General features: G+C 42.4%; 2 protein-coding genes across 6 annotated transcripts in view; one reads left to right on the top strand and one right to left on the bottom strand.

The window, feature by feature from the left end:
• The window catches only part of SHLD2 (shieldin complex subunit 2), an 82,407-nt gene extending 80,540 nt beyond the window's left edge, over window positions 1-1,867 (bottom strand). For 3 of the 5 annotated variants that reach the window (XM_019444831.2, XM_053909671.1, XM_053909675.1), the window contains exon 1: window positions 1,456-1,867. In XM_019444831.2, the coding sequence (XP_019300376.2) occupies window positions 1,456-1,867 (412 nt within the window). The remainder of the gene's footprint in view (window positions 1-1,455) is intronic. The other 2 variants (XM_019444829.2, XM_053909672.1) reach the window with 2 other exon arrangements.
• Window positions 1,866-14,986, top strand: part of GLUD1 (glutamate dehydrogenase 1) — a 37,976-nt gene continuing 24,855 nt past the window's right edge. The window contains exon 1 of the mRNA XM_019444836.2: window positions 1,866-2,316. Within this exon, the coding sequence (XP_019300381.2) occupies window positions 1,866-2,316 (451 nt within the window). The remainder of the gene's footprint in view (window positions 2,317-14,986) is intronic.

Here is a 14,986-nt window from a genome sequence, read left to right as displayed (position 1 = left end):
CTTCCATAGCCTTTCCAACTTTTGAATTCAGGTGAATACAACTTGGAAGAAGTTAAACATTTATTTTTCAGAAGGCTATGGCTATCAAGAAAGAGATAAACAGGGTAATAAAACTAAGCTTTCAAACCACTTTCCTCAAAACATACCAAAGAATTTAATCTGAAGAGAAAAAAATGTCCACATATTTACTGATGTTAATCACTTTATTCTAAAATTTTAGGATTTGGGGTTTGGTTTTCATGGCGGTTTTTTGCAATGTAAAATAATACCATCAAGTGAAAAGGAAATCTGTTACCTTGATTTTTTTTTTTTTTTTTTTTTTTTACCAACAAGACAAATTCAGGATTCAGTTCAGAGAGTATTTTTCACTGAAAAACAACATACAAATATAAATAATGATACATTTATCTAGCAAATAAGATAAAGTATCAGCTGCATCTTCTTTGAGAGCACACTGAGATAGATGAATATAATCTAACAATCTAGGTTGTCACTTTATACTTTGTGGTATATTGTAAGAATTAAGGACATTCTTTTCCATATTCTAATAGATGCATAAAGTGAATGTCAGGAAGTTGTTTTGCAGATCAAAAAGGTGCCATTTTAAACCACCAAAGTACACTGGAGCCACTGAAGTTGGTACTGTGGCCTTTGTTTGGTAGCTTTTCAGAAGACTGAGTCATAGGACTTACATGCGTCTTACCTACAGGAGCCTATAACTTTAGCATTGCTCATCACATACGTGTAAGTACAAAATTAACCCTCATGTAGCTTAAAGTTTACAAATCCTATTCTGGACCACTTAACACATATATTACTGAGAACTTCCTGCAGTATTATTATTGCATTTCTATAGTGCCTTTTTGTTTTTAAACTATTTCAAGAACATACTTCTGAAAAGGGGAAACATGGTCAGTAAATGTTACAAAGATACAATGACTCACATAATTTTTATCTTGACATTAATGAATGGCTGCCATGGAGCAAAATTAAAAACTTAGTTTTTTGACTAAGGCCAGTGGGTAAGGGATTCCCCAGCTCCCAGGCTTGTTCCTTTCCTGAAAGCCACCTCAAAAATCCTACTCCGGATGACATTAAGTCCTTCGCAGTCCCCGCAGTCAGAGCCAAGCCCACAGCCCGGCTTTCAACCGCCGCTCCCGGGTCGCGGAGCCCAGCCCCGCAGGAACACCAGAGGGCAGGCCAGAGAGTGCAGGGCGGCCACCCAGCCCGAGGGCGTGCGGGCGGAAAGGAGGGACACCCGTGACTCACCAGGCCCAGCCCGCCGCCAGACCGCACGCCTTCACACACACACACCCCCCCCCCCCCCCCCCGCGGCCCGGCCTGTCAGCGCCCCCCAGAGGCACACAGGCCCCTTCCGGGGCAGGCCCCCTCCCGGAATGGGCCCACTCCCTACAAAGGCCCGCTCCCCTGGACGCGGTGGGGGCGCGCACTGACCTGAGACACCGCCTCCCTGAAGATCCGGCAGCCGGTGGGTCCCTCGCCCCGCCCCCGGGCCGGCGCGAGCATGCGCACTGGGCCCGCGTGCGCGCCTGCGCGCCCCCGAGCGCCCCTGCAAGGCACGCGCCGCCGCCTGGGAGGCCGGGCGAGGCCGCAGCAGAGGCGGAGGCCCGGCTCCCTGGGCGGCGCGCACCTCCCGCCCCCCGCCCTGCCATTCACTGGCGACTTGGGCCCTCGGCCCCCAAAGTCCGTCCTCCCTGTTAGGCGGCGGGCGCCGGAGGGGAGGGGACAGCCCAGGGGGCAGGAAGCTGCAGCTTAAAAGGGCAGCCCGCGCCGGGCCCTTCCTCCCTCCCTTCGTCCCCGGGCCTCCGAGAGCGCCTCTGCTCCGCGGCCTCCGCCCTGCCGCCATGTACCGCTGCCTGGGCGAAGCGCTGCTGCTGTCCCGCGCCGGGCCCGCCGCCCTGGGCTCCGCGGCGGCCGACTCGGCCGCGCTGCTGGGCCGGGCCCGCGGGCAGCCCACCGCCGCCGCAGCCCCGCAGCCGGGGCTCGCGCCGACCGCCCGGCGACACTACAGCGAGGCGGCGGCCGACCGCGAGGACGACCCCAACTTCTTCAAGATGGTGGAGGGCTTCTTCGACCGCGGCGCCAGCATAGTGGAGGACAAGCTGGTGGAGGACCTCAAGACCCGGGAGAGCGAGGAGCAGAAGCGGAACCGGGTGCGCGGCATCCTGCGGATCATCAAGCCCTGCAACCATGTGCTGAGCTTGTCCTTCCCCATCCGACGCGACGACGGCTCCTGGGAGGTCATCGAAGGCTACCGAGCCCAGCACAGCCAGCACCGCACGCCCTGCAAGGGAGGTGAGCGCCGGCCGAGCCCCTCGCGCCCTTCCCCGCCGCCCTGCCTGGCCGGGGATCTGGCCCCCTCCCACGCTCCCCCCGCCCCCCGCAGCAGGCGTGTCAGTCTCGGCGCGGGTGGTGGGTTTTCCTCCCGAAATCCGCCACGTTAGTGGTCCTGTCTTCCTCCCCCGTGAGCCATCATTCCGGGTTCCTGCAAGTGTGAACACTGTATGCTGAATAGATGCTGCACCGCTCTCCTTTTGATCTTAGTATAGGTGACACCCAGGGTGGATCCTGACGAAATGCACTTCTAGAAATGGGAATGACCGGCCCATCTGATTGTGCTCTGCAAGTTTTTGTGAGCATCTATGACTCACCGAACGAAAACTATGAGATAGTTATTTCCAGCTCTTTTTTTCCCCACTCATTTTTACATCAGTGGCAAATGATACAGGAACTTACAAAGTGAATTGTCTTGTGGATTTGAAATCTAGACAGTTTTACTAGCCAAACGATTTTACTAATTACACCATTGGCTTTTTAAGTTGTTTTTCTACCCTGACAGCCTCAGTTTTGCGCGCGCGCGCGCACACACACACACACACACACACACACACAAAAAGTAATACATGAGCCACGTAACATCTCCGACAAATAAACACCGGGCGCCCTGACAGTAAATCTTAAAGGGTGTAGAATGCAGGACAGCCCGCCAGCCAATGGAATGAAATAGCCCTGGGGGTGTGGACTGGTCCTGGCTAGCACCAGATTTGAGCTTGGGTAAAAGATAAAGTACTGAAGGAAAGGAGTTGAATCGGTTACAATTTGATAGTCACCAAGTTATCCCGTAGTTTAAATTTTCGAATATGTGTAGATTTGGCCTCTGCAGTCAGATTGCTTCCTTTGGGCCAATAAAAACTTTCAAACATTTCTCCTCAATACATCTTTAAAGATGTATAAATGTAACCTTAAAAAAAAAAAAAAAAGGTAAAACCACTTCTTTTCTATTAAAAAATAAATGATGTTTAATAAAGGCCCCAAGGAGGTGAAGTCTTGCTTGAGGTTGCTTGGCTAATAACCACAGAGAGGATGTTGGGCTGGACCCTTTGTCTCCATAAGCCTGTCACAGTGTTCTATTACACTAGCTGACTTGTAATGATAATTTTTAGAAATCTCTCTACTAGAAGAATTTGAACTCTGCTGGCATTCCCAGCCTGGGAACAAAGGTTGCCTGAAACTGTTTAATGATTTACTTGTTAAATTTGCATTGGCCCCACCCTCTTCTAGGACATACCTTTAGTGCTTAATTATCCTCTAGCTCTGTTTCCTCTTCTCAAACTAATGTTTGAACCACTTTGACCTCTAATTTCCCTTTGCAGCTCCAAAATTACATAAAAGGTACACAGTCAGTCTCCTACATCACCTTCCTTCTTCCTACCACTACCTTATTCTCTAAACCAAGAATACAAGTTTAGACTCCCAAGAAAAGCAAACAAGGATGACGGAGGAAGAGAGGTTAGCAAATACTAAACTGCAATGTGTCTTTAAAATGGACGTCTAGTTTATATTACTATCCTGCTGGCAGTATTTTCCAGTCCCTTAAAAGATACACAAATAAACCACTATGTAAATTTCCGGCAGGATCTAATTTAGTTTCCCTGAAGTTCTTTACATTCCTGTTCTTTATATGCCAAGCCCTCTCCTATCTTTATAAATCACAACTCCACAAACCCACTAAAGCAACTAAAATTTACCATAGTTTGTCAGTCCTTATCCTCTTGTTTCCACGGCAGTTTCGTACCAAATTATTGAACCTAGCAACAAATCACATCAGCCCTCTTGAGACACTGTTATTGTAGCTCTTGCTTGCACTGGAAGTGTAAGATACAGTTCTCTCTTCAGTTTATCCCATTTACCAGAAGGCATATACTAAAAGCACTCTTAACTCCCAGCATATAAACATGGAGAAACCTATTTGCAACTAATGATTAATAACAGGCATTGAAAGATAACAGAACGTGTAAGAAAATTGGCCACTATAAAGTGATAAATGTATTATCTTAAGGAATTTGAAAGACATCATGGAGATGAGATTGGGAGGATTATATAGCCCTGAAAGCCCTTAAAAATATTTTAGTGTGCTTAACATAATGAACAGTGTGCTAAATAGGTGATCATCAAAATTTGAACATGCTTTCCTTTCATAACACTCCAGGATCTTTCTCCCCATTGCCACCTTCATCTCATTGCAGAGAATACATATTCTAAGAGCACTTTATTTTTGGTAGTTTTTGTCTCCAATTAAACATGAAAGCTTTATTTTGTTTTGCTTTGCTTGTAAGAAAGTTGTTGACCTCCTTGGTTGTATTGTGGTCTTAGAAATACAGAATACATTAGGTGATTGAAATTTTTAAGGATGCTTCGAATAATCCCTGTGACTTCAGTAAATCTTTCCTTTTTAAGCATACTTTAACACACTCGCTCTCACCTCCTCAACTGCCTTCTCTACCATAGTTCTTCTCAAAAACAAACAAACAAAAACCCAAAAAAGCCTTGTCTGCTCCTCTTCATACTTTTCATAACCCTCAGTTTTCTGCATCTAATCTTTCCTGGACCTTCTACCTGAGTTTTCAGAAATAAAATTTTCAAGGTTGAAAGTAACAATCTAATTATAATCTGTGTAAGGGAAACAGGTGGTTTTCAGACCTGGGGTGGCTGATGTGTACTTTCTTCCAAGTAAATATTTAATAATACATTTTAGTTTTTTTGCTTCTTTTCCCGCAAAGCATATTTAACTGAAACCATCAGATTGGTACCTATTAAGGATTTGCAAAAGAGTACGCTATAGGCTTTGAAGGGAAGTTTTAAGAGCAGTCTTAATATTTTCAGCAAAGATGAATAGTGTGGGAATTTCTGCTTTGAGAAGACTTCTTCAAAGTTTCTTACATGTTTGAAAACATTATCAGTGATTGTTCCTGTTACCTTTCTCAGAATAAATTCTGTATATTTTTGGCCATGCTTCTGCCTGAGACCCATGTACCTTTTTAGAAAGGAAGTTTATCATTTAAAAGTCAGTTTTGAGGGAGAAGTACAGATTGGTAATAGCAATTCATTGATATAGGAGCAATTTAACTTTCTCTCCCAACTTGTCCTCCCCCACCTCTTTTCCTCATATTAAAACTATTAAGCCAAAATTCTGTTACTGATTCTTCCTTCTATCATAGAACTTTCTAAAGTTATCATTATTGAAATGAAGTTGATTGACTGTAAATGGAATGCTCTGATATACTGACCCTAAATCTTTTGTTTAACTGTAAATATCAGTATCAAAAAAAAAAAAAAAGTATAAACTGTGTTAACCCATTGACTTGTTTTTTAAGAGCCAAAATGCAAAAAAAAAAAAAGAAAACAGTGGGAGGTAGACAGGCTTTGTTCTTGTCTCTGGGGGACAGGATGCAGGGGTGGAGGGCAAGGGAGGCAACAGGATTGGAGTCTGTGTAGTATTAGTCCACTCGTCCTCTGGAATATAATTGTCTGATGATGATGGTACTTTGGGGCAACACTACAGAAAGTACTTTTACTGTTTTAAAAGGACACATCCTCTGTCTTCACTGAAAAGAAAAACGTTTCTGACTTATTTCTGCTGGGTCGAATCGACAACCATCAAAACTTGGGTAACTTTGTTTTTTTGTTTTTATTTTTTTACAATTTTTTTAATGTACATTTATTTTTGAGAGCAAGAGACAGTGCGAACAGGGGAGGGGCAGAGAGAGAGGGAGACTCAGAATCCGAAGCAGGCTCCAGGCTCTGAGCTGTCAGCACAGAGCCCAGTGTGGGGCTCAGACCTTCAAACCATGAATGAGATCATGACCTGAGCCGAGGTTGGATGCTTAACCTACTGAGCCACCCAGGCACCCCAAAGCTTGGTTAACTTTGAATAGACTCTCACACTTTCTAACATTCTCAGAGTGTGACTGTGTGTCTGCATCTACTTCCACAAGATAAAATGTAACCTTTGTAGATAGATTAAATTTAGGATTTAATGCATTCTGAAAATTCAGTTAAAAGACAAGTAATTGTATGGGGTGCCTAGGTGGCTCAGTTGGCAAGGTGTCCAACTTCGGCTCAAGTGACTTCGGCTCAGGTCGTGCTTTCACGGCTCACGGGTTCAAGCCCCGTGTCAGGCTGTGTGCTGACAGTTCAGAGCCTGGAGCCTGCTTCAGATTCTGTGTCTCCCTCTCTCTCTCTGCCCCTACCCCTCTCGCATGCACGCGTTCTCTCTCTCACTCTCAAAAATGAATAAACATTTAAAAAAAAAATTTTTTTTAAGGTAATTGTAATGTGTTCTTCTCCCTAGCCCTCATCCCTAAGGTTTTTGTTGGTGGTGCCACTGCTGTTGTTTTTAATACTTTTTAATTAAATCCAGAACTGTTTTGCCATGATAAAGGCCTTTTAATGTCATGGAATCCAAATAGCTCAAAGCCTCTAAACCGCTCCCCTCTCACAAATATACTAGAGAATGAAGAGATCGCCATTCAGTCTTGCTGTCATTTGGTGTGAATCCACGTAGCTGGTTTACTTTGGCATTCAGAACCCCATACGCAGGAACACAGACGCTGCCCACTGCCCACTCATTATGCAGAGTACACATTGCAGGAATTGGGGCATCAAAAATTGGAGGACAAGCACCAGTATATTAAGCCCCAATAAAACTTGCAGTGTTGAAATTTTAAGCATAAGAAATAAGAATTAAACATGAACTTTCTGGCTTATAGGGGAAAGAAATTGGCCTTACAACTATTGATGATAATTTAGATTGCTTAGGAAAATTGTTTTTGTCCAGTGATGTTAAAGGTGCTGAGGATTCTGCCAGGAACCAATAAAGACTAAACTATCAGCTTGTGGATGCTAAAAAATTCTGGGATGTTGTGGGGTTCTTTCCTGTTTACTTTGCATAATAATTAGATTTTCATAATACAAAAAAAACTTTTTAACCTCTAATATCACTTAGTGAAGAGCATCAACTTATAAATGGCCCATGATGACTCCACCCAACAAACTCCTGTTAAAATACATGTATGTCTTTCAAATATTCATATAGTGATAGCAGTTGTAAAATGACAAGTAAAACAGCTCTACCCCCAGTTCTTCCCCAGGAAATAACCGTCAACAACTTTAAATCCAAAGCCATTATCTAAAACTGACCTAGCTATTCTGAGGAACCAGTGTTTTTTCCCCTTTGCAGAAATTGATACAGATTGCAGTACTCACTATCAAGACTGAAGCATCAATGTAGGAAATACTACGGATAAAGGCAGGAAAGGTTTTGCAAAGGGCAAAAAGACAGCCTGGAAAAGGGCTGCTTCGAGACCTTCTAAGTTTCCTTTCACAAGGTAACAACACTTGGGAGATCCTGCCTCCACAAAGGTCAACTGGAAAGCAAGGGATAACCTAACATCTAACATTTATTGCGTTCTCCGTGTATACCAGGCATTTTGCTAAGAGCTTTTCATGCATCATCGCTTTTATCCCTCATAACAACCTCATGAGATACACTGTTGGCCCTGATTTTCAAATGCAAATACCAAGGCTGAAAAGTGGAGGACTCCTGGTAAGGTTACACACCTAGTTACCTAGTGGAGTTGGGCCCTGTTAAGAGTCCCATCCTCTGACTCCAGCACCCACTTTCTTAATAATTATTTTCTGGGGGCTTTCATGTAAAAAATTATACATTGTATCATAAGCAGTGATTGAGAACCATGCCATCCACACGATAATTCCCAACACTGGGGCTCATTCGAAATGTGTTAAAGGTTATTAGAAGGCCTGCCTTCTTCCTAGAAAAAACAAGTATATGCTAACAAGTGTGCATGTAGAACTCACTCGTATATGATATCCTTATGGGCCTACTTATTCCAGTTACTTAGGCAATGGAAGAACATTTTAGAGTTTTCTACTGAAAGAGGTTTGAAGAGCTCTGGTGTTGAACGGTGGCTCATTTCTCTGCCAAAGTGTATGACATGTATCTTTAAGGGTTTTCAGTGGACTCATTTTAACACGGCTTGCTTCTGAGTGTCTATTCCTTAAAAACGAAGAAGTTATAGTTTGTAATGAATTGCTATTTCTCCTGGTTATTTATTCTTGGAGAAAGTCTGTCAGACCTTTTAACTTTTCTGAATTGCTTCTTGGCTAGAGGAAAATGTGAAAGATGACACAAATGGAAATTATAAAGGTTGTCAGTAATATGACTCCTTTTGCCCACGTATCGTTATCATAAATATGTGAACACAGGCCTTCAAAACATTTTGTACATTTGAGCCTTAGTAGGATTTAGGACTCTTTTTTTTTTTTTTTTTTTTTTTTTTAATCCCTTTTAGCAAGAGAGAAACAGCAAGGGAATAGTCAAGGGTGATAGTACCCCCATTGGGGGTTTACTGAATAAGCTATATGAGCTATAGACTATATTCCAAATAAATCAGTTTTTCCATTATGTGTTCATTTTCTCTGCAGGCAAGAGCTTTAAACTTTATGCTTGATTAAGGAACATTCCTTAGCTCATGGGGATTTCTGATAGTTAACCTGTTCATTACAGGTCTTTTAATTGCCTACTCTGTGTCAGGTACCCTGCTCTTTGCTAAGGGAACTATTCACAAGAAAGCTTTAAAAAAGAAGAAGAAAACAAAGCTGATTTTTTTTTTCTTAAAATGTTTTTAATTGATTTCCTCAAAATAGAGCAGAATCCCAAATCCCTTCTGGTATCTATATCATTCTTCTTTTGCTTTTAGTTCAGTATTCTATTTCTACATTTTCCTTTCCCAGGAACAGTCAATAAATGACACAGTTGAAAACACTAAACAGTGCATTGCTACAATAGGAGTTCAAAGGAGATACCAGGGAGAGACAGTCTTGATCTGCAGGTAGGGAAGGCTGGATAGGAGTTGGATGGGGGAAAAGGTCATTTAAAAAAAAAATTTTTTTTTTTTTTACATTTATTTACAGAGACAGAAAGTGAGACAGAGCACAAGCGGGGAGGGGCGGAGAGAGAAGGAGACACAGAATCTGAAGCAGGCTCCAAGCTCTGACCAGGTGTTCAGCCCAGAGCCCAACGCGGGGCTCAGACCCACAAACCTTGAGATCATGACCTGAGCCGAAGTCAGTCACTTAACTGACTGAGCCACCCAGGCGCCCTGAAAGGTCATTTTAGATAAAGAGAAATAAAGGCGGTGACTGATTCAGCCCAGACAAGATGCAGGACTGTGTGTGATGGAGTCATAGGGACAGACTGTGTGTTTATAAATAGTGGAAAATGAGGTTTTATGACATAATATTTATTTGGTCTCTGCTCCCAATTCCTGACATAGAGCTCTTAAAATCTTTGTAATTTCCTGAGTGATGGGGGTGCTTGGAGCCTCCTTTGTCCTAATATTTGGTCTTGGACTCCAGTTCCTGATATAGAGCTCCTAAATCCCTTGGAATTTCCTGGGTGATAGGAGCATCTTTTGTTCTAATGAGGCACTTCTTGCTGGGTTCCTGGATAGCTTCAGGATGGCAGCTGGTGACTAGAAAGACTAAACCATGATTAGTAGCCTAGAACTTTCAGCCCCATCCCCCGCCCTCCATGGAAAGGAAAAGAGTTAGACATTGAGTTAACACCCATCATGCCTCTGTGAGGAAGCCTTCATAAAAATCCGTAAACCACTAGGTTCTGAGAGCTTTCCGGATACCTCCATGTGTCAGGAGGACGGTGCACCTGTTACCTAGAGATAGGCTCCTGTGCTCAGGACCCTGATAATAAACCATTAAACATATGTAAAGTGTTTACTTGAGTTCTGTGAGCCATGATAGCAAATTATTAAACCTGAGGAAAGGGTGTGGGAGCGTCCAGCCAATTTGGACAAAAGTATGGGTACTGTGGGCACCCAATAGTTGAGATTAAAATGAAGGCCAGTCTTGTGGAACTAAGCCCTTAATCTGTGGGGTCTGTGCTAACTCCAGGTAGTCAGTGTCAAAATTGAATTAAATTGTGTATGACAACCAGTTGGTGTCCACAGAGAATTAGAGAGCTGGTTGTTGGTATGGAAAACCCGCACATATGGTGTCAGAAGTATGCGAGCAGAAACAGCTTTTTCCCTTTATGCTTGTTGGGTGCATAATGGTAAATCCAGGAGAGCTAGGCTGCAGAGGAGCTGAGGATGAGGTGATAAGTAATAGCAGAAGAAATGAAAAGCAAAGGGCAGCTAAAAACATTTTGAAGGAAGGACAGTATTCCCCAACAGGTAGGATGTATCAATGAAGGAGAGAAAAGTCAAAGATAACTCAAGTTTCTAGCCTGAGGCACTGTTAGGAAGAAAAGGTGATATTATTATTAGGAAAGAAGACTGGATTTTGAAAATAAAGGAGATTTGGTGTAAAATGATCCTTAGCAAAACTTGGAAATACAGGCATAGATATTTTCCCGATCTTACTCTTGCAACATATAGTCGCTCTACCTGTAGTGCCCATCTATCCCTTATCTCCTTTCTCCCTTTAATTCTCTTCTTCCTCTTCAGAACCATCTCAAATATCACCTAGACTTGTAAATAATTTATATGAAACTGGATATCTGTAATTTCAATACTTTACCCTTTGAACCTTTTTATAACAGGTTATCGTTATGTTTTACTAAGTGTTGTCCGGTTTTATATTCACCACTTTTACTAGGCATCATTTCCAAGACCTGTTTGGTAGGAAGGTGTGGCTAAGTTTACTGCTATTATCCCAATAAGTCAATGAAAAAAATGAACAAGATCCCCCTCTTAATGTGTAATCCTTCCTCCATCCATTGGGCAGGAAGTTCAATACTTAGGCACATAACAGAACTCTGTGTCCTATAAATAATATGTACTTAAATGCATGCAAATTATTTGGAAGGATCTATATATACCCACTTCAATCACCAAGAACAGTCCCCCATAAGAGAAGACTGGGATTACATAGTGGTATGTAATGGGAGGTCAGGGGAGACTTCCAATTTTTTGTTTTTAAGTTTTGATGAACGCATACACATATGTGTTGTATAATTTTTTAATGTTAATGAAAAGAAGAAGTGAAATGTCCTTTTCATTTCTCCAACATCAGCTAAACATATGCTTCCCAGAACTTATTATGAAGTTTGTCTCTTTAAGTGTTTGGTTCCTTGCCTTCCTACATAGACATGGACACTGTCAAAAGCAGTTAAAGGGTATGATATTCCTTCGTTCCTATGTGGCCTGCTTCTTGCAGTGCCAACTGAATTTTTGTCTGAGACTTCCCATGTTTTCCGAGGTCATTACATGCTGGAGGGTCCCAGTTCCCCACTGCCCCTTGCCCTCCTCTCATTTGTAATTATGTTACTCTGTTACACGTTAGGAAATTATATTAGTATTAAGTGAGAAAAGATGTTCTCGTGAGTAAATGGCAAGAGTGCTAGGGCATGCATTTCAAGAGTTCTGAGGTCTTTATGCTTTTCTGTGAGTTCTGTGCTTGTGGTAGAACTCTTGGTTTTCTGAAAAGTGAGAGAATGCAGTTGGAAATTGAATTTGTGATAAATAAATCAAAGACCTATTAAAAGATCCAGGCTCAAGTAATTTTTAAAACCATTTAAATTGTCATGAATGTGTTTCGTTAATGATTCATCACAGAAAAAAACAATGGTGACTTAGTTGCTAGGAGCTTTTTTGTATGTTTTTGGTTTTGAGTCAGCTCGCAAAAGGAAAAAAATTCAAGCTACTCAGTTGTGGTTTTCACTGAAATTTTTCAAAGTAAGGAACTGGTGTGGTTTCTTCATCACTATAGCAGCTTTAGCTAATTTTTGCTTTTGATTTTGATTTCTCCTAGAAAAACCTGGTGTAGTAAGGAATATCTTTGGTCATTAAGTCAAAAGGCAGAGAAATGCTTTGTGCTGTGTAGTGTGCAGATGTCTGCATTTTATTAATGTTCTTTTGAAACATCTGGATACCAGTTAGCTCAAAATAACTATGTGGTAGAGTTAATTACTCCTCAGAATAAGAGGTCTGATTTCAGACTTCTACCACCAACCCTTCCTCCAGCTCTACCAGGTTTGATAAATAATAAACAGTCATGGGTGGTGTTCAGTTTCCGCTGGCGAACTGGAAGTACAGGTTACTCTGTGGGCCAGTGAGAAAGGGGTCTTGATTTGGGGGTCCTTGTCTCTAAGGACATCTGCCGTGTGGTCCATACCTGCGTAATCACCCCATTTCCTTTCTAGTTCTGCCAGCTGTGGACTCTGCTTTTCATTGAAAGCATCCGCCTCTGTCGTGATACCTACCAGCGCTGTCGCTCACAGACCCCATCCGTCTCTTCCCAGACACTAGCAATGCCAGCTGCAACATGGGTTAATGGGTAGTGCTACAGGACTTTAGAATAGAAAAAAACCTAATTTACTCCTTTCCATTTCTGGAATAAAATTCTTGGCCCTTTTAGTTTCTGCCCTTGTGCCCCCATCCTATCCCTATCGGCCCTGCTCACTTTTAGCCTTCCCTGCCACCCCACAGAAGAGAAGTAAAGGCTTGCTGTTACGAAAAGTGAAAACATTCAGACTGCAAATAAGATCCTTCTTGCTTCACTTTGTTTTAAAATATTTTAAGGTTTGGTTTTCTTCTGTGCATGTGTGTTCTTACCTGTCATTTGGCTTTATTGAACGACTTTGTTTTCAAATTCTGTGTTCTTCAAATGTGGTAGGTATTCAGAAATGCTACGTTTCCCCCCTCCTTTACAACTTTGCAGTAGTCTGAGGTCTGCCCTAACTCCAGGTAGTCAGTGTCACGTCAAGTATGTGGCATCATTTGTCCCTCACATACCCCGGTTGTGCTAATATCTCATAATCCATTGGATTTACAGATATAGTAGAGAGTGGCTTCTTTTTTGTGGTCATACTCTTAGTGTCCATCAGAATGTGTTTAGGAATTTTTAGGTGACCACATATTTTTAGTAATTATCTTTGGTTTCCAGTCCCATGAGAAGCAAAGCAACTAGCCTTCCCTTAGGTGTAAGCTCCTGTACTGGAGGGAGTTTGTTTCATCTCAAGCATTGTTACAACACAGAGTATTTTACTTACGGCTATCCTTGAAGGGTTTTGGGGTTTTTTTTTTGTTTTGTTTTGTTTTGTTTTGTTTTGTTTTCCAGACTAACAGTTAAGTAACCTTGTGCTGGTATGTCTGCCAGCTTCCAGAAGTAACAACATTTATGTATCACTGATTAATCAGAAAGTTGAAATGAAAACCTATTTTTTCTTTAGCCCAGGCAGTAACCGACCACCTGCATTCCTTTCTGGGTACCTCCCTGCCTCCTCCTTCCTCTGCTCCAGAGCTTCCCCGCCCCACTAACTCTTCTGCTCCTTTCCTTATTACCCCTCCCTTGCCTCAGTTCACTAGAAGCCTTTCTTGGCTCATAGCCTGCAGAAAATGCTGATGTGAAAGGTAATTTATGTAACTACTTCTCTTCTGTATCTTGCAGTTGAGTTTTCTGATTGGGTGTGGCTCGGAAAGAAAATTTCACTTTACACACAAGAATGCCTGGGTTCCATCCAGTGGAAACATGTTTTTTTGTTATACATACACAGTTTCTGACTCATGGTTCTAGAACTGTTGCAGTAACATAGGCATTTTGTTTACACTGTCTTGTACTAGGAGGGGTCCAGTTTCTAATTAGCATCAATGTCTAGAATAACAGGATTATAATCAGATTTGTAAATGTTACTGTTTCAGGCTGTGTTTAGTTTCCCACCGAATGTATTAGTTTGAAACACTGGATAAGGGAAAGTAACTTTTCCCTTCCCTTAAGAAAGCAAGAAAAATGGTAGCTACACTTGTGAGCATGCTGTAGTATATAGAATTGCCCAGTCACTATGTGGAACACCTGAAACTAATGGAATACTTTTAAAGAAAGCAAGGGAAATTGGGGGCGCCTGGGTGGCTCAGTCGGTTAAGTGTCCGACTCAGGTCATGATCTCTTGGTGGTGGGTTCCAGCCCGCATCAGGCTCTGCGCTGACAGCACAGAGCCTGGAGCCTGCTTCAGATTCCGTGTCTTCCTTTTTCTCTGCCCCTCCCTTGCTCACGTTCTCTCTCTCTCTGTCTCTCTCTCTCTCTCTCTCTCTCTCTCCCCCTCCCCCCTTTCTCTCTCTCTCAAAAATAAACATTTAAAATTTTTTTAAAAAGAAAGGGAAATTAAAATAACTTAATGACTACTTCCACAGACTCTAAACGAGCAAGAAGAAAGTGCTTTGTGTATGATAGAAATACTAATTCTCAATAGCAGACTATTCTGCCCTCATGAATTTATCTTAAAGTAATGAAATCAAGGTTTATTAAGCTGTCTGTTTAAACTCCTATAAGTTTAGCCTTTTTAAGACATAGATTTCTTTGTTATCTGCCACTGCTTTCTAATACTTACAATAGCAGTGATAATATAGCCGAGATTGAACTATTGACCATGTCAGCTGCTTCACGTGCATTGTCCTGTGCGGTCTTGATGAAACCTGAGAACAGAGGCTGTGCCTCCCCAGGTAAGCAAGTGCAGTCACCACAGTAGTTGCCACTGAGCTGGGTCCACTTGGTCAGGAAGTACCCAGCCCAGATCACTGGCCTAGCACGGCCTTCACTGAGGCATTTGCCACATTGCATAGTAGCATTTTCACTGATTTTTAAAAACATA

Source organism: Panthera pardus, unplaced genomic scaffold (assembly GCF_024362965.1).
Source record: "Panthera pardus isolate Hobbes unplaced genomic scaffold, ASM2436296v1 HiC_scaffold_22, whole genome shotgun sequence".
Classification (NCBI taxonomy): Eukaryota; Metazoa; Chordata; class Mammalia; order Carnivora; family Felidae; genus Panthera; species Panthera pardus.
Note: the sequence above shows the minus strand (reverse complement) of the source record. Positions and strands in the feature narration are given on the sequence as shown.